The 20,603-nt window shown below is 41.6% G+C and overlaps 1 protein-coding gene across 2 annotated transcripts in view; it reads right to left on the bottom strand.

Moving 5' to 3' along the window:
* Positions 1-6,436: 6,436 nt before the first annotated feature.
* LOC101401560 (adhesion G protein-coupled receptor E2-like) overlaps positions 6,437-20,603 on the bottom strand; it is a 43,603-nt gene continuing 29,436 nt past the window's right edge. For both annotated transcript variants that reach the window (XM_087425294.1, XM_087425295.1), the window contains 5 exons: positions 13,466-13,532; positions 13,120-13,211; positions 12,043-12,211; positions 11,847-11,957; positions 6,437-6,994 (listed from right to left, as the gene is read on the bottom strand). In XM_087425294.1, the coding sequence (XP_087281420.1) occupies positions 6,974-6,994; positions 11,847-11,957; positions 12,043-12,211; positions 13,120-13,211; positions 13,466-13,532 (460 nt within the window). In that variant the 3' untranslated portion in view covers positions 6,437-6,973. The remainder of the gene's footprint in view (positions 6,995-11,846; positions 11,958-12,042; positions 12,212-13,119; positions 13,212-13,465; positions 13,533-20,603) is intronic.

The following is a 20,603-nucleotide window of genomic DNA, read 5'->3' as shown; positions in this document are numbered from 1 at the left end:
CTGGGGCCTGGGCATTAACAACAACAAAGACAAGACTTCTGTTTTCTCAGACCTTGCAGTGTAGTGGTTGGACAAAAACAAATGGTCACTTATAACATTTGTGGAGTGCAACGTAGTCTGCCCTTGTCCCATCCAATACTGTTCCCATCCTCACCTTCTCCATGAACTGACCCAGAGCATCTTCTTCTCAGAATAGAGGCCATTAATTCTGTGCAAAGTTGAGGAAAGCAAAGGATATCCCCAAGGTCATGTCTCCCAGAGATGAGGATATGGCTTTGCTGAGGCCAGTTGAGTCCAAACACGGAGGGTCAGGTACTGTCAACATTCCCTTACAGAAAGGCATGGCTTATTTAGGTGTCATATCTAAAAAAGAATTGCCTAAGCAAGGTCACAATGTATTACACGTATGTTTTCTTCCAAGACTTTTACAGTCTTGGTCATTACACTTAGGTACATGATCCATCCAGAATTAAATTTTTAATATGGTGTGAGGTCCGCATTCTTTTGCATATGGATCTCCAGTTGTCCCATCATCATTTATTGAAAAGATTATTCTTTTCCCCAATTGACCACAGCTCATGGGCTGGCTGCCCATGTTTGTAAATAAAGTTTTATTGACACACAGACATGCCCATTTGCCTATGTATTGTCCATGGCTGCTTTCCTGCTACGGCCACAGAGTTGACATTGTGACAGAGACCAGACAGCTCACAAAAGTGAAAACATTTCCTGTCTCGGCCCTTACAGAAGCTTTGCTGACCTCTGGTGTAGTAGGTGAAGAACCTCAGAGACTGGCCTCATCCCCTTCCATCATGATGAGCACACCCAGAACATTAGTCTCTGACTCAAAGGTCCATCAAAAGGTCAAATATGCAACTTCTGTATGCAGAATTTTCACTGCTGGGAGGTGACCCACATCTTCATTAATAGGAGGTAGTTAAACACGGTACAGCCTTACTAGGGAATACTCTACACTGTGTAAAAGCAATATGGGATAAATAAATTCCACAATCCTACACATAGTATGAACCCATTTCTATAAGATTCATACAGATATGTCAATACATATGTGCAAGTATAGAAATAATGACTAGAAGGACAGATATAAAGTTGTAAAGAGTACAGGCCTGTAGGAAGAACGACTGTGTGTATGTCTGGAGTGAGAGATGGGTCAGCAAGGGGATGTGAGTGGAAACTTTCAATTTATAGATTTCTGTGCTGTTTAAATGATTGACAACAAGGAAAAATTTATACATTTCTGTGCAATGAAAATTAAAATGTTAAACCCTTAAGTTACTAAAAAGAAAGAAAGAAACCTATGTAGGTGGATAATGGACAAAAATAACTTCTGCTTAGGGCTGGTGATACGCAAACCTTGACTATTCTGATTCTCACCCTAGATGATGCCTTCATCTCCGGGATTTGGGAATAGAAAAATATTTCAATATTTCCCAGAGTCTTTATTTTACTCATTTTTCTCCACAAAAACAATAATCCTCCAGAAGGATAAATATTTTGGGGGAGGAGAGATGTCACTTTCTTGTCTTAAAGCTTCAGATTGCTTTCTAAGGCAGATGCAGAAACTCCATATTCCTCCTTTCCCTACATGCAGACTCCTTCCAAACACCACTCCAAGCAGACTTTCCAAGTTCATCTCCTATCAACGCCCTTCCAGGCAGTATCTAGTATAGTAGCTTTTTGAGCATTTGTGTTTATCTACAGTTTCTCTACAACTGGGAACACATCCTGGCTGACTACTTGCCAGCTGTGAGACCATGGAGAAATTAGTTCACATCCATAAGTCTCACTTTCTTCACCCTAAAATGAGAGTAAACAATACTTTCCTTATAGAGTTGTTTGATGTATAAATAATCTCTTTGGTCACTTAACAAATAGCAGTTGAGCCCTTATCACGAGTCTGGCACTATGCTACATGCTTGGCACTGGATATCCAATGGGGAGGAAAAATAAACATGGTTCTCCCTCCTGCAGAGCCGGAAATCTGGTGAAAGAGACACCTGTGAGTTAGTAATTGCACAAATGAGGGGACCTCAGCACTAATTGTGCCAGTGCTATGAGTAAAACGCGCACCCTTTAAAACTTCTTTCCAGGATGTAATGCTTGAGACGTTAGTTAATATATAGATGGATGTTTTTTCAGTTTTTATAAATTTGAATTTCTTTTAATGTATGTTGAGGAAGAAAATTCATGATTGCTTAGGAAGATAAGTTAAAAAAAAAAACCCTGAGAATCAGGGTAAAGATAAAGGCAGGTGACAGAGGACATCATGTATAGAAAATCATGATTCAGTCAGAGGAGTGCCTGAAGTTGGAGAACGTTGACTTAACCCAAAGGGCTTCACACCCCAGTGGTCACTTCTCAGTGAGTGGTGGTTGTCATTAGTGGAAGCCTCCTGGACCAGCTCCAAGCCATGGTCTTTGGCTGCAGAACAACATGGAGTGGATGAGAATCAAGCATGCCCTGAGGGGCATTACCCACTTCAGTGCGGATGACAAGGAAATCCAAGGACTAGAGATAGAAACAGAGAAAAATGCACTCCAGGAATCAACAGTGATGTTTTCAGTGTGAGGTTCCTGGCATTTAGTTTTTCTCGTGCTTTTCAAACAGTTCCAAATGTTCTGCATTTTCCCTGCATTCTTTGTGAAATGAGAAAACCATCCTATGTTCTCTCTGAATAAGGAGTCAATACTCTATTTATAATCCAAACAGTAGTTGCTCAAATGTGTTATATGGCACATCTGCCGGTGGATGAGGGAGCAGAGAAGAGAGGTGTGGGGACAGATAGTCCTTTTCCTTGTCGTTTCTTGGAGGAACTCCTAAGACTGGTCTCTTCCCCTGGCTCCTCCAGTTCTCCCCTCTTCACACCACTTCTCAGTCCTTTTCTCCACCGCCCTCCCTGCTCTTTCTTGCAGCCATCACTGTATTCTCTTATCTTTGTCTCTCTAGTCCTCCTTAAGTCTGCAAACCCCCATCCTATCTAAGCCCCTTACCCATCCCCTCATTGTCCCATATTCTCTCCCATTCAAAGCTCCCGAGTCCAGTCATCTGCACCAAGCCCAGAATCACCCAGCGCCCAGCTGCCTAAGGGCTCTGGGAACACTCTGATTCCTTCCAAAAGCCCATCTCTTACTTCCCTACCTGGCCTCACATATCTGCCCCATTCCACTCATACTCTCTGTGCTCTCCCACATCCCCATTCCAGCAGCCACCTCTCAGCCCCTCACCTGGCCACCTGAGCCCTACCAGGTATCCATTTGCCTGAAGTCTTCCTGTCTCCCCCCAAAGCTGCACCCTATATCCAAGTCACTCTAATCCCTCTCCTAATCCTCACTCCTGTTCATTCTTCTGGGACCCTCATACTTAGCTCCCTTCTTTGTCACCCACACATTCCAGTTTCTCATAGTTCTCCCCGTCCCTCACTCTGTTTGTCCTCAGTAGTCCCAGCCACCTGACAACCCTAGGACTTCTGTCCATCTCAGATTGCTGAGTCCACAGTTCTCAGAATGTGTCGAGTTTTCCCAGTCCAGGCAGCTCTCCTCGTTTTCCCTCAGGCCCCCAGACCTCCCGAATACATCAATCCCTCCCCTCCTGTTCCTCCAGTTGCTGAACCACCTCAGACCTATTCAGCCCACCACACTGACTCCCCACCAGCCCCCGGAGCCCTCCATTCCCGCGTGTCTCCCTGTATCCTCTGTCCCGCCTATCTCCTACCCCTCTCTGTGACTGCAGTTACCCCTCGTGCAGTCTCTCTCCCACTCCTTGTGGCTCCCACTTACTCCCCAGCCCTTCCACAGCAACTAGTGCCTCCACAGGACCCCCAATTCCAGTATGTTCCAATAAAACCCATCCTGATGGATCCTCTCACCATCTCCCCAATCTTCCCATCTTCATTCACAAAATTTCCCACCCACTTACTCCCAGGCCTCTGTCCCTCTCTCACTGTCAGTCTTTCCAACTCTCAGCACATAATGCCCCCAAGGAAGACTGGCTGGTCTAGCTCGCTGTCTTGCCGGTTCCTGCAGTCCCGAGCAGCCCCAATGGTCCCCTCCATTCACTCCACTTTTCTTCTCCTTCCCCCAATACCCTTCCTTCCATTTCACCCCTTAGGCCACCCCTCTAATCCCGAGGAACTTTCGTATCCTGGACTGTCCCTGTTGCATGCTTAGATCACTAGGACCCAAGTGCCCAGCTTCTGGATATCAACGTCATCCCTGAGATTTGAGGAATCCAACTCTGGAGATTCTGTTGTTTGTAGTTTTGATTTCCCTGACTTTTGAACTTCCAGTTCCGTGACACATGGACTCCTTAACTTCCGGCTTCTGAGACCCTATTGTTACACACTTCTGGTGTCCAGATTCTATGTTTTCCACCAGGGGGCTAAATCCTGAATGAGTCCCTCTTTCCTAATCCACACAGTGACCATCAGATCCAGGAAAAGGAACAACCAGTGAGTGGAGCCTCTCACAGCAGACCCCCCAAAGTGGAGAGCTGAAGGGAAAGATCTCTTCAATCTTGTATCTTAGCCTCTCTTCCCACCAGCTCTCATTGATGGGCGTAGTCTTGCAGTGGAAGTCTATCATGAGAAGTGGAAGCCCACTGCAGTGCCTTCTCTCATGGCTGTTTCTAACATGATGACTGAATTCTGGAGAAATGAATTGGGAAACCCCCATGCTCACTTGCCCTGGTTAACTCTTGTTCATATTTGGTTTTCACACAGGAGCTTAATCTTTACTTTCCCATTTGACATTCAAAAATGACACATGAGGAAATTAATACTGTTATTCTCATTATAAATTAGGAGAAAAGCTTCAATATATTTTAAATGGTGAAGATATGGAGGCAAATGCTGAGATCTGCCTCCCAAACGATAATCATCTGGGAATGCTGCATCCGTGGACCCAAGAGCTCCCTCCCAGCTACCCTCTACAACCAGGGCTGTTTTCCACTTCAGCTGTATCCCAACATTGGCTATGTGACCCATAGACCACAGCATCTACTATACTGCATTTTCTCCTTCTCTTGTTTTTCCATCTTACAGATTGCTATGGACTGAATGTCTGTGTCCCCCACAAAATTCGTATGTTGAAGCTCTAACCCTTAATGTGATGGTATGGTGATGGGGCATTGGGAGATAATTATGGTTAGATGAGAGTGTGACCCTGATAGTAGGATTAGTGCCCTTATAAGAAGAGAAACAAGAAAGTTTGATTTTTTCTCTCTCCACGCTAGAGCAGGAAGAAAATGCCATGTGAGGACACAGTGAGAAGATGGCCATGTGCAAGCCAGGAAGAGAGCTGTCACCAGAAGCCAAACCCTGTCAAACCTTGATCTTGGCCTTCCCAGCCTCCAGAACTATGAGAAAATAAATGTCTGTTGTTCAAGCCACCCAGTCTATGGTATTTTTTTGTGGCAGGCTGAGCTGACTAATACACAGGTCCTCAAGATCCCTGGGCATGGGGATCATGTCTGCCTTGTTCATTTTCGTTTCTTTCAGTTTATCATGATGCCTTTCAAAGGAGTAGGTACTCATTAAATATTTGAAGAGTAAATGAATAAATTGGTGTAGGATGAAGAGCTCCCCTGAATATCCATATTATGTCCATAAATAACATTTTATGAAAACACAGCTATGATCATTCATCTGTGAGTGTCTATGGCAGTTTTCCTGCTACAATGGCAGAGTTGAGTTCTTGCTATAGATATCTGGCTGTGATGGTTAATTTTATGTGGCAACTTGACTGAGCCACAGGATGCCCAGACAGCTGGTTAAGCATGATTTCAGGGTGTATCTGTGAGGGTGTTTCCAGAAGAGATTAGCATTTGAACTGGTAGACTGTGTAAAGTAGATGGCCCTCTCCAGTGTGGATGGGCATCATCCAATCCATTGAGGTCTGGAGAGAAGAAAAAGCTAGAGGAAGTTTGAATGAACTCAGCTGGACTGTTTGAGCTGGGACATCAGTCTTCTGCCCTTGGTGCTCCTGGTACTCAGGATTTCAGACCCAGACCAGAATCTATGGCTTTCTAGCTCTCAGAACTTCAAACTATACCACAGGCTTTCCTGGGTTTTCAAATGGCAGGTGGCAGATTGTGAGACTTCTCAATCTCCATTATCATGTGAGTCACTACCTCATAATACATAAATCTTTTCATATATACATATAAATGTAAGTGAGTGGGTATGTGTCTGTATGTATATGTGTGTGTGTGTGTGTATATATATATAATGATAAATAGATATAGATATATATATGTATATATAGGTTCTATTTCTCTGGAGAACCCTGACTAATACACTGGCCCAGAAAGCCTAAAATATACATATCATGACTTGAGCTTTCAAACTATCTGCATCCTGGTGTGAGGATGAAATGAGATGGTGTCTGTGAAATAGTTTATACTCAATTGTCCAGCTGTGTGACTTGGTTTATAGAAATCTTTCAGCCTGTGTCAACTCTAGATGGAAAATCACTTCCTTTCCCCCTGAAAGCTCCATGAAGGCAGGACCTGTGTCTCTCCTGATCTCTGCCTTGGACACGTTGAATAGTCAATATTTTTGAATGAGTGAATAATTAAACACATAGAAAACAGAACAAAGGAATTAAGAAATCCAGGCTACGGTGTGAATATCCCCGTTCTTTTGCATGTTATCGGTGTGAAAATCCAGTGAGGCTGGTTTCCCTGCTCATAGATTTTCAGCATCTGGAAGAGTCTTTTTAGGAAGGAGAGGCTTCAGAACCCAAAGAACTGGACCACACCTGGTCTTTTATATGTTGAATGTTTTCTGAGCACACTGTAGAGCACAGGAACATTCCAGATTTCACAGGAACTGAGTGTCGAGCATGTCCACATGACTTCCTTCACATTGCTGACATGAAGGATTTCTTGAAACACAAGCCACAAAGTATTCTTTTATCCTCTCTTCTGATTTTTCCATGGAATAAGAGGATATAGTTCAAAAGATATTTGAATAAACCTGGAAAGATAATATTTCAGACACTATTTTTAGGACTACAGAAAGATAACTTAAAAGTTTCCTTTGAAGAAAATAAGAAATTTAAGAAACCTTTAATCACAAAATTTCCTTGTCAGATGCATTTTTCAGGGTAAGGTGAATAGACCTTATCAGATTGCATTCTGCTTGACCCTGGTATTTTTCAGAAGTCCCATCTCCCTGCATTTCCTAACCCCCAAGTTACAGAAGCTAAAAGCAATTATATCTGCTACAGAAAATAATCAGTTTCAAAGTGTGATTTCTGATCCCTCTGCTTCAGAGTTTGTGATATGTTGCTTTATGCATGGAGTCATAAAAGAGGGCAGGTGTGAAATTAATGAAGCGTGGGAAATATTGTCTCTTGTTATTCGCTTAAGATAGAAAGGAAGAAGCATTAAATTCTCTTTTTCCCCCTAACCTTTCTATCTGCAATATGAGTCATTTATTCCTAGGTATACAGGAAGCTCAGTGTAATTTCTTGTGTTTGAGATGGGCAACTACACATGCTTATGTATACTCCAGAAGTTTATAAATACTGTACTTCAGGAAATTATTCAGACCTGAACATAAGAGAAAATATTGTGTTATTCTTGAAGGAGACTGCAGGAAGCCACAGAGGAGATGCCAGAATGGGGGTTAGACATCCTCACATCTTTACACAACACAGACAACAAATTTTAGGAGACAGCAGAAAATAATATTACACTAAGCAACGCATTTTCTTGGTCCTTTTCCCATAGATAGTAGAAATAGTTGAGATTACTTGAATTTAGGAGACTTCGTTGGCTCTCTGATGCCATTACTGTATTTCTCTCACAGAAAGTATGTTTCCTTTCTTCATATGTATGTCAACGTGGGAGTGGTGGTAAATATTTCTTCAAATATCTATAATATCATGGAGATTTCGGTGGCTCTACAATAGGTAGACGAAACCTATGTACCAGGTGTAGTAGACAGAATAATGATCCCCAAAGATGCCCACATCCTAATCTCTGAAACCTATGAGTATGTTACTTTACATGGAACATGGATTAAGATGAGGATGAGGTGGAAAAATTTTCGAGGATTTTCCAGGTGAGCCAATGTAATGACTAGGGTTTTTAAAAGGGAAAGAAGGAGGCAAAAGAGTCAAACATGGGAAAGGAGACATAATGACAGAAGCACAGGAGAGAGACACAGACACATTTGAAGATGCTACACTGCAGGCTTTGAAGATTGAGTGGATCAAGGTGCCACTAGACCAGAAATTCAGGCAGCCCCTAGAAGCTGGGAAAGGTGAGGAAATGGATATTCCTCTAGAATCTCCAGAAGGAGCACAGCTCTGAAGATACCTTGATTTTAGTCCCATGAGACCATTTTGACTTTCTACTTCTAGAACTATAAGATAAATTTGTGTTCTTTTCAGCAGTAAGTCTGATGTAATTTGTTACAACAGCAGTAGGGAACAAATACAATCAAAGTATAGAGGTGAAAGTATCAGTTTTCTAGGATTCTGGAGTGAGGGAAGCTTCGATTTGGTTCAGGGACTCCTAGAAACTAGCTCCCAGGGAAGAGGATATGGCCTTGCTGAGGCTGAGCTCACTCAAGAACGTGGAGGGTCTGTTAGCATTCCCTTAAACAGAAAGGTGTGGATTATTTGTTATTTTCTTTCTGAATGAGTGCAAGTCCTGAGCGGGACAGGGCTGTGATGCAGCAAGAATGGAGCCTCTGGGATCTGTGGGACCCTCCCTTGTGTGGACGACATCAGCTATACTGTGGGATGCTGCATAAGCTCCTGCTCCATTATATTGTGCATCCTTGGGTGAATCAACATTAACAGTGTTGGGAGGGATGTTCCGCCCCTCCCACCAAAGCACAATCCACTTGAAAACCAGAAAAGGGATGCAAAGTAATTAGTTCTGAGTCTAAGAAGACTGTCTCATTTGAAGGGAGGAGAGGAGGTATGCAATGGAGGATTTAAATGTTTAGCAATTGGATCAAGTTCACGTAGCAAGCACTTGGTAGAGCTGATATTTCATTCCAGATCTGTTTCAGTCTGGGAACTAAGATCTACTCTAACCTCAAGATCATAAGAAAATATTTGGGTGTTAATAGGTAGACACGAGGGTTAATAATAAAGCAGTAACTAAGGCAGAGAATTATCTTGAAATTCCCGAGAGAAAGAGGCACCATAAATTGATCAATAATTTTATTTGTTCAGTAGACAATTGTTGAGCACTTGGGAAGTGTTAGACGCTGGAGAGAGATTGATGAACAAGACACTTCCTGCCACATTTTGCAGCTGCAATTTGTTCATTCATTAATTTAATCAATCATGCAGCAATCATTTATTTAACATGTCTACATGTCTGGCCCTGTGTGAAGTGTTAGGGAACAAGAGGAAAGAAAAGCCACAAGGTGCCTGATTGGGCTGAAATGTAGAGGGAAGACAGACATTAATCAAATAGTAAAAATGAAGAGTAAAATGACTTGGACAAATGCTCTGCCAGAAAGATACAGTGGCTATCAGAGTGGAAAACAAGAGAGTTTGGCCTATTCTGAGCAGGGAGAGAAGGTGTTTTGGAGGAACTAACATATGAGTTGAGATCTGAAGGCTTACCTGTATTTGAGTCCAGAAAGTCAAAACAGTGTTTCAAGAAGAGGGAATATGTGCAAAGCCTTGATCCAAAGAGGCACAGTGCATTTAAAAAATTGAAAGAAATCTGCTGAGGCAGGAATAAGGGTGAGCACGTGGTAGATGAAGCTGGAGAGGTAAGCAGGAGACAACCCAAGCAAATTCTCGTTGAGTTATGGAATTGGGGTTTGATCCTACATGTAATGGATTTAAAAGAAGTGACATGATTTTATTTGTGTTTTGAAAAGATCCCTCTGACATAAACGATGCATGGGAAGATGACAAGAGTATAAAGGGCTGGTCAGTTGGGAGGATAGTGCAATTGCTCAAGCAAGTAAAGATGGCAGCCTGGGCAAGCAGGGGCTGATGAGGGTGGAGCCAGCTGGACATACTGGGGACATGTTGAGAAGACAGGAGCAACAGGAGTGTATAATGGACAGATTGTGGTGGGAAATAAGATAATTGTTTGAGAGAAAATTTCAGGTTCCAAACTTGTGCCACAGGATGGATGCAGTGCCACTCAGAGAGAAAGACACCATGGGAAAGGATTGGATTAGGATAAAGATTGCAAGTCTTATATTGGAAGGCTGAGTTGAAGGTGTCTTTGAGATACCAAAAAATGTCAAATAAGCAAGTGGAAATACCCCTAGAAATCTCAGAGGAGAGGTCAGAGCTAGAGAAACATACATGGCCATCATTTGCATCTAGATGGTGACTGGTCTAAGGAACAGATTACTATTGTCTAGGAGGAAAGAATTTCATGAGGATCGAAGTTGTTGAAACAATGCATTGGACGAGCTATAAAGGAGAAAGAGAGAAAAGGTAGAGAAAGAGGAAGAAAGAAATGGGGTGGTGTATAAGGAGCATATAGAGGGGATAAGGATGGAGAGTTTCATGAGAAAGGACGGGCAAATAGTGGCAGAAGTTTCTGAGAGGACTTTCAGGGACATGAAGATCATTGTAGGTCTAAGAGGTATATGTTTTGGTGGAATAATGGGGGAAAGAAACCATGTTTGCATGGGTTGAGGGAGTGAGTTCAAGGCAAGGAAATGAAGACATAGAGAAAAGTCAGCTCTTGGCTGGTAGCTAGAAGGGGGCCAAGTAGTACATGTTTGTAAGATAGAAAAGAAGCAAACGTGTTTCCATGACTATGGGAGGAACATAGTTGAGAAGGTGAGGGAAGGAAAGAGGGAGGGAGGGAGGAAAGGAAAGAGAGAGAGAGGGGATGTGTGAACAATAATGTAAGGATAATTGATAAGGCATGAAGGATGGGATCCAAAGTGGAGGTGGAAGCATTGTCTTCAGAGAGGAGAAGGGAAATTGAGTCAGACACAGCGATATGGAGAAGATGCACGTGGTGTTTGGTTGGTATGGCTGATGGCATGAGGTATGCAAAGTATCATGGTAATGACTGACTTTCTCTGTGAAATATGTGATGAGACCATTTGCTGAGAAAGGGAGGAGACAGAAGATTCAGCAGCGGAACCACTGCTGGGTGAACAAGGTAACAAGAGAAGGGAGAAGGACTACCTGGAAGCATAGTAGTGTCTTTTAAATGGGAACGACGACTCAAGGGATTTAATAGATGGAAGAGGTGAGAAAATGTAGGCAAAAGAACTTTGTAAGTTTAAGCCAGTAAGTGTTGCTTCTTACTAATCACTGCCATGAATCACCCCATGCCCTTCCTGCTTTTCCTTGCTGGTTTTGCAGTGGGTAGAGGGTGCTGAAATATCAGGCAGTGTTTTTTAGAAAGCCTAAAATGCTAGCTACCACTTATTTCTGTTTAATTCATAAATGTGTACATCATTTCCCTCCATTTCTGCCTTTTTGGGGGTACTGATGAGTGACTGTCAGGTAGCAGTGGGTGTAGAGGAAAAGGACAGAGCAATGCGGGTCTGAGGAAATGTGCATCACCACTTTAGATCACTGATTCTTGCTTGTCTAGGTAAGATGAACGGCACATAGCAGGTGTTCAGTAAGAGTGTGATGTATAAAAGTCTAGACAAACACCGTTCTCTAAGACGTAAGAGCAAAATATGTTTTTTTAAATAAGATTTTAAACTGAGCCAATTGCTAATGGTTAACGAGTCCAGCAGTAAACCAAGTGTGGGCAAACCCAGGGCATCCCCTGCTGCATACACAGGTTGCCCAGTGTGGGAGGCACGTGCTACTCAAGCAGATCAGTCAGTGGAGTATTCTGGGAGCACTTCATGATCTTACCATGTTGGGTTTGGAGGCATCAGACATGGCCCTGCTGGAGAGCGTGTACGTCTCAGACTCGCCTTTGATTTTTCTGACCCTTTTAAACCATTTCCCATATTGCTCCCGAACCTGCAGAGGCACAGTATACTCTGGGTCAGATGACTGAGAGGAGTGAGGATGCGAAGAGTCCTGAGTGGGAGTCAGGCAGTGGTACCTGCTGGCTGAGGAGGCAGTACACCAGGAAGATGAAGATGCCCTGCAGGCTGTTGATGATGGTGAAGAGGTAGGCCATGACGTGGGCAGCTGGACCCACCTGCAGGATTCCCAGACACCACGTGCAGCCCAAGATGAAGAGCTGAGTTGTGGCTTTAAATGTCAGCATCCTGGGGAGAAGGAGGAAGGAGGCCGGTGATGCACACAGAGCAACACAATCAAACAATTCTCATCTCCACCCCATGGATGCTCCTGCATTCCCCTGTTGGTAATGAATTCTCAGACTGCATTGTGATCAGCTTTGACCTTTACTGTCAATGATTCCCCACAGTAGACGTGTCACTCAGGTCCAGGGCAGTATTCTGATTTGGAGTGAGGAGGATAGTGATACTTCAAAATGTAAATTTCAAAAAAAAAAAATATTTTTATGCTCCATAGAGATCCTTAATTTCATTCAACCAACACTAATGAGGAGGTACTGCACCTTAGGCTATGTGCTGGGGCCTGGGCATTAAAAATAACAAAGGCAAGATTTCTATTTTCATTGGGAAAGGATAATGATAGGACATAGAAGAAAAAGCATTAAATTTGCACAAGGGTTCCTGGAGCAAAGGACTGCCCAAGTCTCCTAGATTTGATGGTGACTAGGAGTTTTTCCAGAGAGAGGAATGGATGAGGGAAGAGAAGGAGCCTTAACCGACAGTGAGGTATGAAATTGTAGCCTGGGATCTGGGAGCAAGCACAGATTTTTCTAAGTGCTTCAGGGGCACTTAAATGTTCTTTGTACTTTCGTCATAGGCTTGCTGACAAAAGTCCAAAGAATGTTTATCAATCAATGACAATCCTTCCTGTTGCTGAGGGAGTTACAAGCTGGGATTAGAGATGGACTGAACATTTTGACTGGGTGTCAGACACACACCACTGAATCTGATTTGGCCGCCTTTGAAGCATAACTGGGTATTGTACTCAAGTTCCCTCAGAAGACCCTGAGAAGGGACACCAGGGGCTGCTGAGGCACATGGCTTTGCTCTTGGGACCACACGTGTCTGTGGGGTTGTCACTCTCTTCTCCATCTTACCTTTTGTTCTGGAGGGTGGACACATCACTGTTGAGGGAAGAGAGTTTGCTTTTCAAAATCCAGAGGGTCACCAGAAAGAAAGATACATTGACCTTCAGAAAACCACAGAAGGTTTATTGAGTAGAATTTCCATCTGTTTCTGTATCCTAGCCTGTGTAACATCAATTCCACAATTAAGAAATTTTAATATTTTGTAACAGTGTTTCTAGTTTTTGGAGGAGTTTAGAAAACAAAACCAACTCCATGAGACGCCAAGGACATTCCTGCTCCTGTCCCCTCACTTATAATTCTGCTCTTCTAATTGCCCTCAGCTGAGCATTAAGGATGCTCTGATGTCATCACTCACAGAGAAGATGGCACAGACTGGTCCAAGGAAGCCCCATATGAATCCCTTTTCTGAGTGGAGCCAGCAGCTGAGCAAGAGAGAGAATAAAAAATGCATTGGTCCTTAGGGATATAGAACAATTATGTAAATTAATTCATTTATTCATTCTACGTTAAATATTGAGTGCCTTCTCTGTGATAGGGTTTGTGGTTGGCTCTGAACATACTGTGTTGAAGAAAGTAAACATCGTTTTATGTCCCCAAATCTCTCATCAGGTAGGAGACACTCAATTAGACACACTGTGACAATAAAACAACAACAAGAGGCTATGAGAATGTACCCTAGATGTCATGCTTAGTTCGGGGTCTAAGAGTTTAGGATTTTTAGGGAAGATTCCTAATGAAATAATAGGTCATTTGAGATATGAACAATGAGTGGATGTCTTTGAGCAAACAGTGTTGAAACAGGGGAGAAGTTTAAATTTTTAGGTTCACAGGACTCAAGTTTTCAAGAATCTTGTGAACATAACGTGGTTCTAAAGGGCCCTTCCTACACTATTCAATTTATTGATTTTTCATCTGCTGCAAAACTCATCCACTGAGTTTAAAATAATTTTTCTGGCTTTATTGAGATATATTTCACATACCATAAAATTCACCCACTTAAACTGTACAGCTCAACGATCTTTAGAATATCAGACCTGTGCAACCATCACTACAATCTACCTTCAGAAAATTTTCAACTCCTCAGGAAGAAACGTCAGTGTGATGTCAGCAGCATGATGGAATGAGTTATTTCCTTTGTCTCACCGCTTTAAGTTACAAACAATTGGAAATCCACTGACAACAGAAGACACCCTACACAGCACAACAGGACACCTAAGACATCCATGCATCTATACATTTGAAGGTAGGTGGACTGGATCGCAAGGAGGCAGTGGAACCAGAGGAGCAGCCCCCACTCCCTCCACTGGCAGCCATGGCTCAGGCCAGGTGTGCCCATACCAGTCTGATGCTGTGCAGTCAGAATCGAGAAGCATGGCTTGATCTTTGCCCATCCCTCATGGATCCAGCACATGCACCTGTCAACAGAGACTTTGGGAGCTGAAACACCAAGTGTGCCTTAGCCCCTGCACCGCCATCCAGCACTGGCTGGTGGTGCACACGTGCTGAGAATTCAGGACAGAGGGGATCCAGTGACCCAGCCCCCTTTCCCACCCCCAGTAATGGCCCACACTTTCCATCATGGGGAAAGTATGCAAAATTTGGATTTTACTGCATTGGGCAGGTCGCCCTGATATGAGTTTTCAAAACATACCAGCGAGCGCCAGAGACCAGAGGCTGTGCAGCAAGCAGCAACCACAACCGCTCTCTGCATAGCCTTTCTGCTCCCTCCCAGTAGTGGCAGAGGGAAACTGTGACCAGAGGCCTCAGGAGTCACAGCAGAAGTAGTGACCCAGCCCCAGTGGCAGCACCCACAACACTGGCTCCATCAGCAGCAGGGTCTGCATACAAATCCCCCGGTCCCTGGGCCACCAGCACTGACAGCAACACCTGTGAGCCCAGTGCACCTGGCAGCAGTGCAGGCAGCAAACTCAGACGAATGAGGAGCAGCAGCACAGGTAGGGCACAGCGCAACAGCATCTCAGGCCGTGGAGATGCCATGGAGAGCCAGTGGAGGAACACATGACCCAGGTGACCCCATAAGCAGCAGAAGTGCTCACAGTCTGGTGAGCCCCAGGGCATCACCTGGAGACTGCTGCAACATCATAAGCAGCAAGGCACCAGCAACTTCAGAGGCACAAACGGCACAAAGAGGGCACTGGCAACACCTCTAGCAGAGGCAGTGGAGGGTGGAAATGGCAGGCTCTCAAATACAACCATAAGCAGCTCAGAACCAAAGTAACCAAAGCTATACCCAAATAAGAAAGGTAGTTATTACCACAAATGCAGTGGCAGAAGATCAGTTCATCAAATACCATGAAGATGTACAGTAACATGGCAGAACAGAAAGAGAGTGACAACCCTCTAGAAACCAAACCTGAAGTCACAGAAAATTACAATCTAACTGACAGAGTATTCAAAATAGCTGTCACGAATACACTCAAGAAGTTACAGGAAAGCACGGAAAGACAGTTCAATGAGCTCAAGAATAAAATTAAGGAACAGAAGGAGTACAACACCAAAAAGAGTGAAACTCAAGCAAACAAACAAACAAAAAATAAAGAAAACAAAACAAAGAAATTGGGGTAATGAAGAGCACAATTAATGAATGAAAAAGAGCAAGCTTTAAAAATAGAGCAGACAATAAGCAAGAGAGAATTAGTGAGCTTGAAGATAGAAATTTAGAAATGATTCAGGTGGAGGAAGAGAGAAAGAACTAAGATTTTTAAAACATGAAGAAATTCTATGAGAAATATTGGACACAATTAGGAAAAGTAACACAAGGATAATAGGTATCCCAAAAGGAGAACAGAGGGAGAAAGGAGCAAAGAGCTTATTTAAAAAAATATTAGCTGAGAATTTCCCAAACCTGGGGCAGGAACTGGACATATGAAGCCAATAGAACTCCTAATCCCTCAATGCAATGAGACCTTCTCAAAGGCACATAATATTAAAACAGTCAAAAGTCCATGAGAAAGAGAATAGTAAGGGTAGCAAGAGAGAAGAAAATGACCTACAAAGGAACTCCCATGAGAATTTCAGTAAATTTCTCAGTGGAAACATTACATACTAGGAGAGACTGAAATGATATATTCAAAATACTGATAGACAAAAACTATAAGCCAAGAATACTATATGCAGACAAACAAAAGCTGAAGGAGTTCATTGCCACTAGACCTGCCTTACAAGAAATGATGAAGGGAGACCTCCTACCTGAAACAAAAAGGCAAAGGTTTACAAAGCTTGGAGCAAATTGCTAAATGACAAAATCAGAAAATTTCAGCTGTATACCAGAACAGGTGAGCAAACACTTAATTATAACATAAAGGATAAAGAGAAGGAAAGCATCAAAAAGAACTTCAATTTGGTCACACACTCAAATCCCCACTTCAATTTGGTCACAAACTCAAAACACATAAGAGAATAATTTGTGACAACATAGAAGGGGCAGAGGAAGGTGATGGAGCCTGCATAGGCTAATGAAGGTAAGACGCTATCAGAAAAAGGACTATCTAATCCATGAGACCTTTTATACAAACCTCATGGTAACCACAAAACAAAGAATCAGAGCAGAGTCACAAAGGAAAAATAAAAAGAAAACTGAGAAAACCATCACAGAAGACTACCAAACTGAAATGGCAGTCATAAATACAAGGGAAAAGAAACAAAGGAAATACAGAACAACCAGAAAACAAGGGACAAAATGGCAGTACTAAGCCCTCCTTTATCAATAGTCACTCTAAATGTAAATGGATTGAATTCACCAATCAAAAGACAGAGTGGCTGGATGGATTAAAAAACAAGACATAACAATATTCTATCTCCAGCAAACACATCTCAGCTCTAAAGACAAACATAGGCTCAGAGTGAAGAGATGGAAGATGATATCTGAAGGAAATGGCAACCAAAGAAAGTGGGTGTAGCCATATTTATATCAGCAAAACAGACTTCAAGAAAAAAAGTTAACAAGGGGCCAAGATAGGCATTATTTAATGAGAAAAGAGACATTCCATCAAAAAGATTTAACACATATTAATATATATGCACCAAACAGAGGAGCATGAAAGCATATAAAGCAACCATTAGCATACCTAAAGGGAGAAATTCATGGCAACACCATGATATCAGGAGACTTTAAAACCCCACTTGCATCAATGGATAGATCATCCAGACAGAAAGTCAACAAGGAAACAGTGGCCTTAAATGAAACACTAGAGCAGATGGCCTTAACAGATATATATAGAACATTCCATGCAAAAACAGCAGAACACACACTCCTCATAAGTGAACATGGAACATTCTCAAAGATAGAACATATGTTGGGAAACAAAGCAAGCCTCAATAAATTTAAGTAGATTGAAATCAAACATGTTTTCCAACCACAATGCTATGAAACTAGAAATCAGCTACAACAAAAAAGATGGAAGAGTCAAAAATATGTGGAGACTAATCAACATGCTAGTGGAAAACCTTTGGATCAATGAAGATATCAAAAGAGAAATCAAAAAATACCTCGATCAAATGAAAATGAAAATAAAATGTAATAAAATTTATGGGGTGCAGCAAAAGTGATACTAAGAGGGAAGTTTATAGCAATGCAGGCCCACCTGAACAAACAAGAAAAATCTCAAATAAACAATCTTATGCTATACATAACAGACCTAGGAAAACCAGAAGAAACAAAGCCTAAAGTCAGTAGAAAGAAGTACATAATAAATATCAGAGCAGAAATGAATGAAACAAAGACTAAACAAACAATAGAAGGATAAATGAAACCAAGAGCTGGTTCTTTGAAGAGATAACCAAAATTGATAATCCCTTAGCCAGACTCACTAAGACAAAAAGAGAGAAGATTCAAGTAAATAAAATCAGAAATAAAAAAGGAGAAATTACGACAACACAGAAAAACAAAGGATTATTAAAAACATACTATGAAAAGCTATACACCAACAAATTGGATAACCTAGAAGAAATGGATAAATTCTTACAATCATACAACCTCCCAAAACTGAATCAAGAAGAAATAGGGAATCTGAACAGATCAATCACAAGTAAAGACATTAAAGAGTTAATCAAAACACTCCCCCAAAACAGAAGTCCAGGACCAGATGGCTTCTCTGGAGAATTCTACCAAACATTCAAAGAAGACTTAATACCTATCCTTCTTGAAAGATTCCCAAATATGGAAGAGGATGGGACACTCCCTAACTCATTCCACCAGGCCAAAATTGCACAATACCAAACCAAGTTAAGGATGAGACAAAAAAGGAAAATACAGAACAATATCGCTGATGAACAAGGTTGGATTTATTCCAGGGATGCAGGGATGGGTCAACATCCACAGATCAATCAACATGATACAGCACATTTAAAAATGGAGAATAAAAATCACATGATGACCTCAATGGATGCAGAGAAAGCATTTGTCAAAATCCAACACCTATTTATGATAAAAACTCTCAAGAAAATCGGAATAGAAGGAAAGTAGTTCAACATAATAGAGGCCATTTTTGACAAACCCACAGCCAACGTCCTACTAAACAGTTAAAAACCTGAAAGCCATTTCTCTAAGAACAGAAACAAGGCAAGGATTCCCACTCTCACCGCTCTTATTCAACATAGTACTGGAGGTTTTAGCCAGAGCAATTACGCAAGAAAAAGAAATAAAAGGCAAACAAATTGGAAAGCAAGAAGTAAAACTGTCACTAATTGCAGAGGACTTGATTCTACATATAGAAAACCCTAAAGAATGCAAAAAGACTAGAACAAACAATCAACAAATACAGTATAGTTTCAGGGTGCAAAATCGACTTACAAAAATCAGCTGCATTTCTATACACTAATAACAAACTAGCAGCAAAGGAAATCAAGAACACAATCCCATTTACAAACAGAACAAAAAGAATAAAATACCTAAGAATAAATTTAACCAAGGAGGTGAAAGATCTATATACTTAAATCTATAAGACATTATTGAAAGAAATGGAAGAAAACATAAAGAAATGGATCGATATTCCAAATTCATGGGTTGGAAGAGTAAACATAGTTAAAATGTCCATATTACCTAAAGCAATCTACAGATTCAATGCAATCCCAGTCAGAATCCCAGACATAGAACATAGAACATATTGAACACACAGAACATAATTCACAGACATAGAACAAAGAATCCTATAATTTATGTGGAATAACAAAAGACCTGGAATAGCCAAGCAATCCTGAGAAAAAAGAACAAAGCTGGAGGTCTCACACTCTCTGTCTGCAAAATGTCCTACAAAGCTATAATAATCAAAACAGGATGGTGTTTGCAGAAAAACAGACACACAGATCAATGGAACAGAATTGAGAGCCCAGAAATAAAGCCAGACATCTACAGACAGCAAATGTTTGACAAAGGAGCCAAGAACATACAGTGGAGAAAGGACAGTCTCTTCAATAAATGGTGTTGGGAAAACCAGACTGCCACATGCAAAAGAATGAAAGTAGACCATTATCTTACGTTATACACAAAAATTAACTCAAAATGGATTAAAGACTCAGATGTAAGACCTAAAACCATAAAACTCCTAGAAGAAAACATAGGCAATATGCTCTTCAACATCGACCTTGTCAGTGTCTTTTTGAATACCATATCTACTCAGGCAAGGGAAACAAATTTAAAAATGAAGAAATGGGACTAAATCAGACTAAAAAGCTTAGGCACAGCAATGGAAACCATCAATGAAACGAGAAGACAACCCACCAACTGGGAGAATATATTTGCAAATCATATATCCAACAAAGGGTTAATTTCCAAAATAGATAAAGAACACATATAAGTCAGCAATAAAAAAATGAAGAACCCAATCAATAAATGGGCAGAGGATATGAACAGACATTTTCCCAAAGAAGATATACAGATGGCCAACAAGCACATGAAAAGTTGTTCAACATCACTAATTGTTAGGGCAACGCAAATCAAAACTACAGTGAGATATCACCTCATGCCTTTCAGAAAGGTTATAATTAAAAAGACAAGAAATAACAAATGTTGGAGAGGATATGGAGAAAAAGGACCCCTCATACACTGCTGGTGGGAGTGCACAGTGGTGCAGCCACTATGGGAAACAGTATGGAGATTTCTCAAGAAATTAAAAATAGAAATACTATATGATCCAGCTTCGACTACTGGGTATTTATCCAAACAACATGAAATCAATAATTCAAAAAGATATATGCAGCCCTATGTCATCACAGCATTATTCACAATAGCCAAGAGATGGAAGTAACCTAAGTGCCCATCAATGCTGGATGGATAAAGAAGATGTGGTATATATATACAATGGAATACTACGCAGCCATAAAAAACCCTAAAATCATGCCATTTGCAACAGCATGGATGGACCTTGATGGTATTATGCTAAACAAAATAAGTCAGACAGAGAAAGAGAAATACTGTATTATTTCATTCATACATGGAAGATAAAGACATAGACAAGGAGAACAGAGTGGTGGCT

Source organism: Ceratotherium simum, chromosome 39 (assembly GCF_057802395.1).
Source record: "Ceratotherium simum simum isolate JZ-2026a chromosome 39, ASM5780239v1, whole genome shotgun sequence".
Taxonomy (NCBI): domain Eukaryota; kingdom Metazoa; phylum Chordata; class Mammalia; order Perissodactyla; family Rhinocerotidae; genus Ceratotherium; species Ceratotherium simum.
Note: the sequence above shows the minus strand (reverse complement) of the source record. Positions and strands in the feature narration are given on the sequence as shown.